Source organism: Rhyacophila brunnea, unplaced genomic scaffold, assembly GCF_057557595.1.
Source record: "Rhyacophila brunnea isolate RB1 unplaced genomic scaffold, BYU_Rbru_1.0 scaffold_22, whole genome shotgun sequence".
NCBI lineage: Eukaryota > Metazoa > Arthropoda > Insecta > Trichoptera > Rhyacophilidae > Rhyacophila > Rhyacophila brunnea.
Window position 1 is genome coordinate 23,505,525 of NW_028232882.1, and position 13,596 is coordinate 23,519,120.

The 13,596-nt window shown below is 34.9% G+C and overlaps 1 protein-coding gene across 1 annotated transcript in view; it reads right to left on the minus strand.

Moving 5' to 3' along the window:
• Window positions 1–13,596, minus strand: part of mei-41 (ATR serine/threonine kinase meiotic 41) — a 46,040-nt gene that overhangs the window by 5,023 nt on the left and 27,421 nt on the right. The window contains exons 17-26 of the mRNA XM_085949725.1: window positions 10,241–10,394; window positions 10,016–10,126; window positions 9,274–9,440; window positions 8,946–9,075; window positions 8,543–8,712; window positions 5,059–5,221; window positions 4,509–4,748; window positions 3,929–4,054; window positions 2,382–2,493; window positions 527–772 (exon numbers count right to left, since the gene is read on the minus strand). Coding sequence (XP_085805851.1) covers window positions 527–772; window positions 2,382–2,493; window positions 3,929–4,054; window positions 4,509–4,748; window positions 5,059–5,221; window positions 8,543–8,712; window positions 8,946–9,075; window positions 9,274–9,440; window positions 10,016–10,126; window positions 10,241–10,394 — 1,619 coding nt within the window. The remainder of the gene's footprint in view (window positions 1–526; window positions 773–2,381; window positions 2,494–3,928; window positions 4,055–4,508; window positions 4,749–5,058; window positions 5,222–8,542; window positions 8,713–8,945; window positions 9,076–9,273; window positions 9,441–10,015; window positions 10,127–10,240; window positions 10,395–13,596) is intronic.

Below are 13,596 nucleotides of genomic sequence, written 5' to 3' on the forward strand. Positions count from 1 at the left end.
AGCCCCCCGGATGAAAGGTTAGCGCCTTACACATGTACATTATCACGATTCTATTAAAATGATACAAGTTACATCGGAGGTATCTATCATTTTGAAAAATCTCAGCAACATACATATGTATTAGAAAAAATTCTAGAAAAAAAGTGTGATTCAAACTCATGTCTTTCACTTTCTAGGTGAGTGCTTTGGCCTCCAAGTTATCGATATTGATGGTTAAACAAAGTAACTTAAAATTCGTCAGTTTTAAGTTCATCCAACTTTTTTTCAGTATGTATGTTTCTGAGGTTTTCAAAATCATGTTATTTATACAATAAAGAATCAACATTCTTAAAACCTTGCGTATATTCAATATTGAATAAAAAAGTTATTTAGATTTTTGTTTAACAAGAAATGGATGCTAGTCACTGTTCAACCTAATAGGACCATACTCTGGGTCTAAAGACAAATTGAAAAAACAATGTGTAACGTTGGAAAAACAAAGTGCAAAATATGGATAGATGTCTAAATGAAAATTTTTTGGTCTGACCATTCTGTTTATAGAGGCGAGTCAATATGGGTCTCAGCCCGACTAGGTTGGGAATCCACTGAATGAGACCGCATTCCTCATTGAGAGGCAGCACCGTGTAGGTCCTGATGTACAGCCTGCGATCCCTTGCCTCCGGACTCTCCTGCAGGTAGCGATTCACCACCGCATTGAACTCCATCAACCGAAAGTCTTTGCGGAGATCATCTTTTGGCTTCAGCATTATCATGTAACCTTTGCCGTCAGAACCTGGAATGTCAACAAAGAAATATAATTTTAACAGTATTTCAAAGTTCTGGATATACCCTGCACGTGCATGGATTTACTGTGAAAGTACGTATTATCCCGGCTATAACAATAAAATGCATGTGTAAACACGTATTATCCTGCAAGTTGTAAGATTGATTGCATGAATGAAAAAATTTCGGAAGCTTCTGAATTTTCACGCAACAGTTGGGATTTGTTCGATATCCGCGCCTGCGCAGTAGAATGATAGTGGCGAACCTGCCGAAAAAAAACAAACTGCACCGTGCGGACTCATTTTGAGGTTAACCAATTTCCACGACTGTCAAATTGTACCATAAAATGACAACAATGCATCTCGCTTACTTTTGAAGAATGAAATTGGCGAGACAGTCACTTTTACGTGTAAATAGTTATTATCGCTACGCTTACCATACGTTCCGGTTTCACACATTGGTCCCGGCCGGTTTGGCATTTTGTCCCGACTGTTGTTCTACGTGTTTGTCAATAATAAATTGTCATGATTGACCGTAGTAGCGTATAATATGTGATGAGATAGCCGGGGAAGGGTGCGAAAAGTGCGAAGTTCATTTCAGCAGGAAGCACGACTGGTACAATAAATAAATTAAATAATTTAAATCTTTTCTGCAGCAGACCTTCTGCATTCTACTTTTGTACATACTTTTAATAGGTAATAAAACAATTTTTGGTGGTTAAATTTGTTTCTTTCCCCAGTTTGGAGTTTCGTAATTATGGTAAGCCTAATCATCGCGATAGTTTAAAAAATACATATCGACTGTGTTTGGGAAAAAGGGCGTAACCCTCACAGAACAAATTTTACAGGAGGGGCAAAAAACGCTTTTTGAATGATTTTGGTTCAATATTTAAAAAAAAAATGGCACAGACATTGGGTGCATGATGATTGATGATTTGGTGTAATATCTTTTCGATATAATAATAATTAAAGAAATTATTACAGAAAAATCATTAACATTGAGGGTAAATGGTTTTTTCCTTAAAATAAAAGTTGATTAAAGCTCAATTAAAACCTGAATTTAGATAATAATTCGGCATTTACGGCATACTTCATTTTTACAGAATGTGTATTTAGTTATATAGATTATTAATATCTAATAAAAGTACTTTACGAAAAATCGAGGGTTACGCCCTTTTTCCTAAAGACAGTTGATATATATAATAGCTATACGGCTTTTTCATGCATTTTCACTGGACTTTAATATACATATATGTATATATTTTTAATGTAAAAACAACTGATAATGAATGTTGAAATTTACAAATGTATAAAGCCATTCATGCATTGTTTGAGCTGTCACCGTGTGTTGTTCTTTATTCTTTCTTTTTTGTTGTATTGAGCATGTTGAAGAGGCTATTCTCAAGAGATGTGTTGGTGTTGGATGAATGTGAAACCTGCGGCCTTACAAAAAAATCCATTTTGATGCATGAAAAATGCTTTCTTGCTTTTCAACCACTTATTGTTGCGAAGTACTGCTCAAAGATATGTATTTTTTTACAATATCTGCACTAAATGAGTGCCTGTAAATCTATGTGAATGTCTATGCTAAGAAGACATTGAATTGCAGGGCGCACTCACCTTTGAGGGTAATTCTCCTGGGAGCCTGCTGAGAGGGGAAAACCGAGACCTTGTCTTCGATGCCGATTATATAAACCAAAGGAGGGATCGGACTAAAATTAGGGTCCCGTTCCTGGAACAAAATAATATTCATAATCAAATATAATTTAAATAATATGATTAATAGACAGGTCCAAACACAATGAATAACGTATATTCTGAAATACAATAATTTCTTATGAATTAAACTGTGACAACTTTAACAAGAAGCGCGGCGGTGGTGCTAGTGTCGCAATGAGAATATTCCAAGCAATTGGTTCTCCAAATCGGCGGCCTTCAACTTATAGTTGTCGTCTAATAAATTTTCATCTTTGACATCTTTGGACAATATCTTTGAATACATCTTTAGGTGAAATAACGAAACATTCATTACAATGCTATCATCAATGAGCTTTGGGAGCTGACCGGCAGAGGCAACATTTAAATAATAAAATAATTTCTTTATGAAGTATTAACAACAGCGTGATACAACAGTCTTTAAGGCCGTACATCAGTTGAGGCACGGTCTAAAAAGATCGTTGCTAGGCGATGCGCGGATTGCGCGTCGCGGGTGCAAATGACGCCTGTCAAACGAAATATTATTTGTCATATAAATCCAACATACGTCCATTTTATGTTCTGTTTATTGTTCTATTAGTAACAATAATAATATATTCATTGACATGTTTTCTTTTTAAAGTAAATGGGTAACGTTTTTAGTCATCTTTACACGATTTAAGAATTAATTGGCCCGTCGCCATCACGAAGCAAAGTGATGTGTTTCTAGCTCGACGTTCTCTCACTGAATGCGAGCGAGTCCAAAATTTCATCGCGCCTACAGTTGAAAATTATTTGCCGTTTCACTGATGCGTCACCTTAACAGTGTAATATTAAATAACCAGACAATATAAATCAACTCCATCATCTCCAGGCGGCTATGACGCTCGTCATATCGGTGGAACCATCCCCAACTACTGAACCCCATTCAGACAAATTACAGTTAAAAAATTCATTTATTCATAAATATAAATATCATAAATTAATTCCATAAGAGGAGAATATAGGCACCATGCAGAGACTCCGATAATCTTTGTTATTTAGTAGTCACAGAACACATTAAAAAGAAAGAAACAGCCAGTCGCCATAGACAAAGACTTTGACGGGAATTTTGGTTAATGTCGTAATGAGGGGCAAGCCATTTAACACAATAAATACAGAGCCTCATGCGTGTCATAAAATATTACTAATATTGAATTAATATTGTGTTTACGTCACAAACTTTAGTGCACATTATAATATGTAAATATTGAATATAATGTGTTCTTTAACACGTATTTAATAATTAATTAATTAAAAATTAATTTAATACTTATAATCACATATTTATCCACACTCGAGATACATACTCAGAAGACAACGTACTTTAAATTATTTTTTTGTTCTGAGTAGACTGATACTTGCTTTTCCAACATGAAATTGAAAAATACTAATTCAATAAAAAAAATTATGTGTTGCATTTATGTATTTACCTTTTTCACAGAATCATACGGAAGCATTATTTTGACATACTGCTCGGTCGGCATCATTATTTGACTGAAATTCTCTGAAGTCAGGAGTCTTGGAAGAGTTCTGACCAAAGACGTGATATGTGTCGTCTGAAACAGAAACAAAATGTTAATAAGTTATAAACAAATCCATTATGACTTGAGCCCTATGCAACGAGCCTACAGTTTTTGCTCCACTAGAATATCAGTTCCGAAAAACGTTGAAGAAAACCTTTTCTACTGGATGGAGTTTTTTTGGAGTTATGGAGATATTTAAAAGTAAAGCTGAAAAAACCTCATCAATCAATCAATACATATGTGATTTGATTTAAATCACCAAGTTTATAAAATAGCAATGGACTGAGCATGTTACTAACAACTGCTGGACAAATGCAGTCATTCAGTGATACCCAAGACGACTAAACAACCAGCTGTTAAACGCGAGGATGGATATTGTCAAATTCAGCTGAAATAACAATGTAGCAACAAAGAACTAGGGACCAAGAATGGTAAAAGGAGCTTGGGTAGGCCATCATCTGACAGTTGATCGATCTCGGCTGATTACCAGTACGGTTTTGGCGATGGGCTTGTTACAGAGTTCGATAAGTTTCTCTCCCAACTGGTCGAAGTCATGAATGAGGTGAAGCATGGCGGGCTCCTTGAGTCGAGGATCGCACATGATCTCCCGACACCGTTTGATCCGGTGGTTGTAGCTGGACTTGATCACCGACATCATCATCCACAAACAATGCTGCGGGAACTCCACTATCAGCTTGATTATTATTGACTTGAGTTGGACGTATACCTGAAACAAATAATTTTATCTCATTAATAGTCAGAGTTTGTACAATAAGAGAGAGCCATATTATGAACTTAGGTACTGCATTCGATGGTGATTTTGCAATGTTTATATTCAAGTTAAAGTTGTAGTTAAGGTTGTAGCCAGTTGTCTAAAATATATGATGAATCCAGCGAAATTCTTTTTTAAAATTGCTCTCCTTGTAATGTTGCATATTGTCAGTTACATTTATTTTGTTTGGCAATCTCAATACGGTGGTAGAACCATAATATGTCAATTAGACAACGGACAGCATACTGATCAAATAGTCACTCACTTCTTTCACGGGGTGACATATTCTTGAGATGATTTGCGAAAATGCGGTCAAGAACAAGTAGAGTGGAAGCTTCTGACTGTATTGGTCGATGATCGAACATATGTCAATCAGCGAAGATATTGTAGAACTCTTCGCTTCTGTAGGCTGCAACTCAAAATCGAGCCTGAAATAATAAAACCACAATACGAGAGTCACAGTAGAAACTTATAGGTGGAAGCAGGGCTTTTTTTGTAACGTAACGCGGTGGAACGGCATTCCGGCACCTTTTTTTTACGGTATTTTTAATGTTTCAAAAGCAATTAGACGAAACAATGTTCGCGCTTACATAGTGCAAGTTAATTTTCCTGAATCATCTCATATGAAAAAACATCTGAAAAACCATATCGTTTGATATATGCATTGAATTCTATTACCATTTCTTCAAGTGAATGTGAATTTTCGCAAATGAATCTAATTATTACCCCATTAAGAGCTTTGTTGAAGACCAAAACAGTTTCGGTACTTTTATTCATCAAACTCGTCGGACCACCTTTGACACTTTTCGATCCTATCAAAATACTTTGATCGGTGGTTACTCAGTGGACGACATTCGGCCATAGACTAACTAAAGACCAAGACATAACACTAATAAAAGAAATCAAGACAATTTGCCAGACGAGAATTGGACTGAACTTTGGAAATCACCATTGCCACCACAAAGGGGCTGACAAGGCTCTAGTCTGGGGGATCGACTAGATAAGTGAGATAAACGCACATCACAAATTTGCTCCAATTTTAAAAAAATCGTCTGCGGCGCTAATTTCCTTCAGGCGTATTAACATTTTAAAATATGTGGTTGTGTAATTGCATTTTTTGGTTAATGATTGTTAATACACTGAATAACCTTAATTTTACCTCGAACACCATTTAAAAAATGCTACTATATAGCGTCACACTGCCTTTAACCATAGTGATAGGTAGGGGGCCCGCCAAAGATCCTGGACTTCGGGACTGTTTCAGGATGTGGGGGCCACGGAAATCACTATATACTTTTATTCAAATATAATATGATGTTTTTACAACTTTAGTTGTTTATGTGTATTAATGTTTGTTTGTTTAATTTTTCGTGTGCTTCGTGGCATAGGAAAAGTTACTTTAAATGATATTTGAACATAATTATCTTTAGTAGTTAAGAAGTTTGGCAATAAGTGAGTTCCGGCACCTTTATTTTTCAAAAAAAAGCCCTGGGTAGAAGTACCTACAGAGAACACATCGCACCGTGAGTGTAAAACCAAGACATCTGCAAATTTTTCAATTTCGAGATTAAATGCAAAACAACTGCTGAAGTCGTGAACTTGATAATGTAAAAGTAAAGTAACTGAAAGAACATGCAATATAATGTAGATCAGCGGTTTCCAACCTGGAGGCGCGATCTATTGCCAGGGGAGGCGCCAAAATTTTTTAATAAAGTAATTTTTATACCATAATATCTACAAATAAAATATTTGGAGCGGAGAAATTTAAAAATGGCGCTTTTGCAAACGCTCTGTTTCGGTAATGCACAAAACGACCGCTGGTTGCATGAAAACAATAACCTCAAATTTAAATGTCACTCGTAGCTAAAGTGTCAACTGAAGCGTGTAGGCAGGGTGTGATATTGTTTTTTTTAATTGTTTTTGACGTGATTTCTTTAATATAATATAACAATAATACATGTCTTCACTTTTAAATGATTTCTACGCCAGATATATTGAAGCAAACAAAAATCTATTTCCTGAGTTCTTGGTTAGTTTGCTAATGCATTTTTCATATTATTTTATTAATAGTAAAAAAGTCGCCTGCGGCGCTGCTTTGTTTCAGGACTATTAAATATTTTAAATATATGGGTGAAAGATCCTGGCCTGTGGGCCCTATTCAGTATGTGGAGCCCATGATAGAATCCATTAATTTTTGTCAATGAACGATGATGAATTTGGTTGACTTCTATTAAAATTGATTGTGGTAATAAACAAGCTCATTCGTCGCATGAAAAAAAAATAATTAAAAAATGAATTTAATATAAGTAAGTAGTAAAAACTTGTGTGTTAAAAAAGTGTCTGTATTATTTAATGAAATAAAGGGGGGGAGGCGCCAAGATTAGATTTTTTTTAAAGGGAGGCGTAGTAACATAAAGGTTGGAGACCACTGATGTAGATATAAACCAAATATTATAGTTTTTTTTTAGAAACTCTATTTCTCCTAACAAAACGAAGACTTCAAACCCTAATATATCCAAAATATGTCTTTTGCAGATGCCTTGGTTTTACACTCACGGTGCGACATTATTTCAAGATAGGTACTAGTATGAAATTAATCTTATAAATGTATCCAAATTACAAGACTATTTGTGTCGCTAGATTTCAAAATCAGCCAAGTCCATAATGGATGAATAGGAGTCACAAGGTTGAAAGTTTATATTATTTCGATTATAGAATATTTAAAATTAATAAGTTACACATTTCGATAATGCAGAAATGTTAGAGAGCAGTAGTTCTTCAACAATTCACAAAAAAGTCAAAAATACCTAAAGGTGTTGGCTGATTTTGAAATCCAGCGACACATTTGACTCCTATCAACCCAATGGAGAAATAATAGCCTGGATCCAATTGGACGGTTGAGGTGACAGATTGTCTCATAGGCGTTAGGTTCCATCTCCGATCGCTCGATTTGCCGATTACCGATTAATAAACTTTTCTAGCTATTTTGCGATAACAACTTCACCTAGAGACATCACCTTAATGGGAAAGCTTTGTATGAAAACGGGTTTTCATCTGGCTTTGCATGTCGCCATGCATACAGATTTTGTCAATAGAAATACTCCATTTCATCATATTGTCTCAAGTAAGCGCCATACCTTGGCTCGCAGTCTATTAAGGGCTCCAGATGGAGACGCTCTGGTGGCCTTACCCATTATGGAAGGCGTTTAGAGGTGAGCATCTTTCCATGTGGATTAGTTTTACATATAATATAATTAACAGACAGCGTGGCTGGAAACGATTATAATTGCAGACGATTACAACCAGCCTATCGTTCCGCTACAGGATCTACAAATTTCTTTAAGAAACACATTATCATGGGGTCAAGTGAGCTCATATGCTAGAACCTTCAAAAAGTTCAATATAAAAACTTACAACCTACAAAAATATTGCCAATAATTATTAACTGTCATTTGTAGATCCCTTCCAAACCACTAACATCAAAAATATGTATGAGAGATCACATGACTTGAAAATGTGTCAATTTGTAGAAAATAAAAAAAAATTCTATCATACGTCAGGTTGGTGGTGTCCCGTGATACGCATGAAGTGACTTCAGTGTGGTACTGATATATTTATACTAAGTAAAACGACATTGTCCGTGATGTGAGCTTGCTGTGAGTTTACATGGTGTGATAGTAATGTGATTCTAGCTAATATATTCTGTCAAGTCATGATGACTCCACAGTTCTGGACAATGTTATACTAACCATATGGATAACATTCTGGGCATACTCTGGTAGAGCAGCTTCTGTCCATACTGCATGGCCCTGCCATAGCAATCGACAGCTCTGGCCCGAGCGTTGCCCCCCGCCTGACTGCTTTTCTCTTCGCCTGAGAGCGCAGCATAAACTTTCTCATAGTAAGATGCCAGACACACCTAAAATTATACAAACAGGATTCTTATAAAAACATCTTGACCTGATTATCAATTGGCTCAAGGCGAATGTACGTGGTCACCATTATGAATAGGGCGACATTCCCGTCATGTGGTCAACGGCCGGCAAATTTTTGCCGTATTTCAAACACTGTCGGTGTTCTTACTTGGATGAAAAGGTGCCAACATTTGCCTTGCTTAAAGCTATTGTGAAAAGGGTGCATTAGATTTCATACCAAACTCTTTTCCCACTCGCGATATGTTTCTACGGCTTCTTTGTAATGAAGAATGTTGACATCCATATCCACGTTTACCGTCTCCTCATTGTAAACTGCAGTCAATAGTTTGGCTTTCGCACATAATTTTCTGTAATAAAACAAAATAACAACTATTGAATTGCAGTAGAAACTCAATTAGCCGGATCTGAATAAACATTAAGTAATGATTATTTACAAACATGTTGTAAAGCTAAATTATGAAAGTGCGCGATTACAGTAACGATTGTTCAAGGTAGGTACAGAAGAATTGAAAATAAAATAAAAGCGATGTGATGATAAAACTAACTTGTCACTCTGAGAAAGGTCTGCGATATCCGGAAAATGTTCTTCCAATCCTCTCTTGAGAGTGTAGAAAGCCGATTCCTGTTGCCCTCTCACCCAATGCAGTTTCGCCTTTTCAATAAACAATTCCTTGGGACTGCATTTTTCGCCGTTTAAAATGTATATGTAGGCCTAAAAAAGCATATTATTAACAATAAATCATTCTGATGACAATTTTGTAAACATATTAAAAGTAGCATATTGGATTCTACTTGAAGCAGCCAATTTAAAAGGTCGAAACAACAAACTACAAAAGTACACCTGTATTATAAAACATTGTTTAGACCAGTATTGTCTATGTTTTTTATCCATTGGTTTCTTTTGTAGCCTTTTCAGGTTATGCTCAACATGCAAATAAAATAACCGTTTGTAAACTATTTAAATAAATCGGGATTCAGAATTTATTGACATATAAATAATATACAATTTGAAGCCATTTTCAAAATTTGCGCGCGCCCCGCCACGCTTCTTTATGTGTAGCTTATCCGTTAAAGTAAGTGTTCATGTTTCACACGCATACGTTAAACACTAAGTTCTTTCACCAATAAGTTATATAACGTCACTTATTTACAAAAATTTGGCGCTCAGGTTTTAATAGGGTTTTTTCAGTAATCACAAGGTGATGGTTGTTACATCAGTGATCTTCAGGCATCTCCTTCTATAAACATCATATTTTAACATTTATTAAGTTCATTTATTCATCTTACCTGCTGGAATATAGAGGCCTTTCTAGCAAACTTTGAACTCTGTAGCCAAGTTTTTCCGATGTGAATGTCAAACAAATCTGCCGCTTCAGGATGGGATTCAGTTAACAATTGCTGAAAAAATATATAAAAGATTGAATTGAAATCTATTTAACAGAATTTCATTGTTCAGAGATTACTAGCAATCATTAAAATGTACAAAATACGGATCCGTGTCCCAATCCTTACCTTGGACTGCTCTAGTAGTATTCTTCGTAAACGTAAAACAGGTTCCACCGTGCGTGCAGAAGACTTAACGAGCCGTAACCGTAAATTCCACTCGCGCATCAGATCCTCGATGATTTCAATGCATCTATCATCTCCATCATTCAATTCTTTGATTCTGAAATACGACGATTGAAGCGTGATACCACAAAAATAAAATCACAGAACTAGTCATACAACAAGTTACAGTGGGAGTGGCATCAATCCATGCGCCAACATTTATTGTTATAATATTAGACTGAGGTTAGTAATTAATTGAAGTCAGTCGGAGATAATCATCAATTCCATAAATGCCGCCGAATAACGGAGCTGAAAATCTTAAAATCCCCCGGTTTCGATAGTAAAGAAGTGAATATAAAATGTAGTTTGCTCATTTTGGACAAACAACAACTAAAAAAGACTATTTTATTATTATTTATTGACATTTTTTAGATTTTAAAAATGTCAAAAGTGACCATGTTATTTTTTTTTTCGGCCATGTCCGATCCTGATAGGGTCATATGGGCCTCCACGGAGTGGAGGTTTGTATTGACAGATTTTGTTTTTTACGAGAAATGGATGTCAGCCACTTGCTCAACCTATTACCTAGTCCATACCCTGACACACAAATTGAAAAAAAATATGTGTACTTGCCAGACCCAGGATTCGAACCTGGGACCCACGGCTTTATAGTCCAACGCTTAAGCCGTGCGGCCACCGTGGGTATCAATTTATAATTTTGATAAACTCTCAAAGTGTAAACGAGTTAATAATTAGTTTGTTTAACTCTTTTACTCCCAGCTGATTTAGCCTAGCATATGCGAAAACTCCCAAGCGTTTTTTGACAAAAAATCGTCGATTTAGTTTTTTTTAAATAACTAATTCTACACATGTTTTAAAAATTTGAAACTTTTTTTGTGTGTTCTCAATGGTGTATAAAGCAATAATAAGTAATAATATTGATAGTTTACATCAATAAAACAAAAGAAAAAAATAATGTATCAATATTTATTTAGAAATGAACGGATAAAACTATGTTTGAACAACAAAACAAGTGTGACAACATTTTTTTATTTATAATTGACATATCAAATTTTATAATATAATCTATCCTTATGTAGTAACAGAAAAAAAAATAAACATATTATTATTTCTCTATGAAATAGAATTTTTATAAAGTAATCAAAAAAAAACGTATAGTGTCAAGGTATTCAAGAATCTCCTATATATTATTATCCTAAGAGATTTTGGAAAATTCACTAACAGCTCATTTAAGCGACATTTTATTGTGATTTTTACATCTTCACTTCAAAATGTGCGCTACCGATTCATCTACCGTTTGAATTGACCACATTTCACAAATTTTCAATGATTTTACAGGTACGTGATGTTTATAACTGATATTTTCTCATACAGCGTATACAATTCGCCATACTTCTTTTAACATACAGCAGAATGACGTCTTCGTCGCTTAAGACCTTCTAATCCTTTATTTGACAAACGGATTCGATTATTTTTATTCAAATATCGTAATGCAGGCATTGGCGCACTTTTTTCCGGTGAAAAAACCATAATCTTGGTACAATTTACTACGTATAATATCTTTTGACAGCGGGGTACGTCACTGACGGCCATTTCATAGATAACGTGATATTCCAAATTTGATTTTTTTAAAATACTTTGTGGCTATTCACTCAATCTTTTTTTATTGAATAATTACCTAGGCTACTAATTTCCATAGATCAGATAGTCATATTAAACTAACAAAGTTGCCATTGCAAACAATGAAAGAAATTAATACGAATTGTTATAGTCATCAAAATGTGTGATATTGTATAATATCTACCTATTTTTATCGTCCCTATCATCATCAATCTTGACCTATCCACTGCTGGATGAAGGCCTCCTCAGCCTTATTCTACTCCTTACTTACACATGAATTGTTATATTTATCAAAATCAGTGATATTATATTAGTATCTACCTATCTATATATAATGCCATTATTATGACGAGCCTCAATAAATCCACTGCTGGATGAAGGCCTCTCTACGTTGATTGTATTCATGACAGTATTGAATTTTTATATTTATTAAAAATGCTAATGTTATTTATCTACATATTCATATCGTCATGATCATCATCAATCCACTGCTGGATGAAGGGTTCCGCAACGTGATCCTACTACTATCGGTTGAACGAATTTATGATAGTATACCTATTTCTATCCATCTTATCATCATCGACTTGAACCAATCCACTGCTGGATAATGGCCTCCCTAGCCCGAATCTACTCCTTTCTGTCATATGAATTGCTGTATTTATCAAAATCGGTGATACTATATTTATCTACATATTCATATTGTCATCATCATCATCATCAACCAGGATCAATTCTCTGCTTAATAAAGACCTCCATAGACTGATTCTACTCCTTTTTGTCATATGAATTTCTGTATATATCAAAATCGGTTATATTATATTTATCCACATATTCATATCGTCATCATCATCATCACATCGACCTGAACCAATACACTGCTTAATAAAGACCTCCCTAGCCTGATTTTACTCCGTAATGTCATATGAATTCCTGTATTTATAAAAATCGATGATATTATATTTATCTACATATTCATATCGTCATTATCATCATCATCATCATCGACCTGAACCAATCCACTGCTTATTAAAGACCTCCCTAGCCTGATTCTACTCCTTTCTGTCATATGAATTGCTGTATTTATCAAAATTGGTGATATTATATTTATCTACATATTCATATCGTCATCATCATCATCATCGACCTGAACCAATCCACTGCTTAATAAAGATCTCGCTAGCCTGATTCTACTCCTTTCTGTCATATGAATTTCTGTATTTATCAAAATCAGTGATATTATATTTATCTACATATTCATATCTTCACCATCATCATCATCGACCTGAACCAATCCACTGCTTAATAAAGACCTCACTAGCCTGATTCTACTCCTTTCTGTCATATGAATTTCTGTATTTATCAAATCGGTAATATTATATTTATCTACATATTCATATCGTCATTATCATCATCATCATCATCGACCTGAACCAATCCACTGCTTAATAAAGACCTCCCTAGCCTGATTCTACTCCTTTCTGTCATATGAATTGCTGTATTTATCAAAATCGGTAATATTATATTTATCTACATATTCATATCGTCATTATCATCATCATCATCATCGACCTGAACCAATCCACTGCTTATTAAAGACCTCCCTAGCCTGATTCTACTCCTTTCTGTCATATGAATTGCTGTATTTATCAAAATCGGTGATATTATATTTATCTACATAT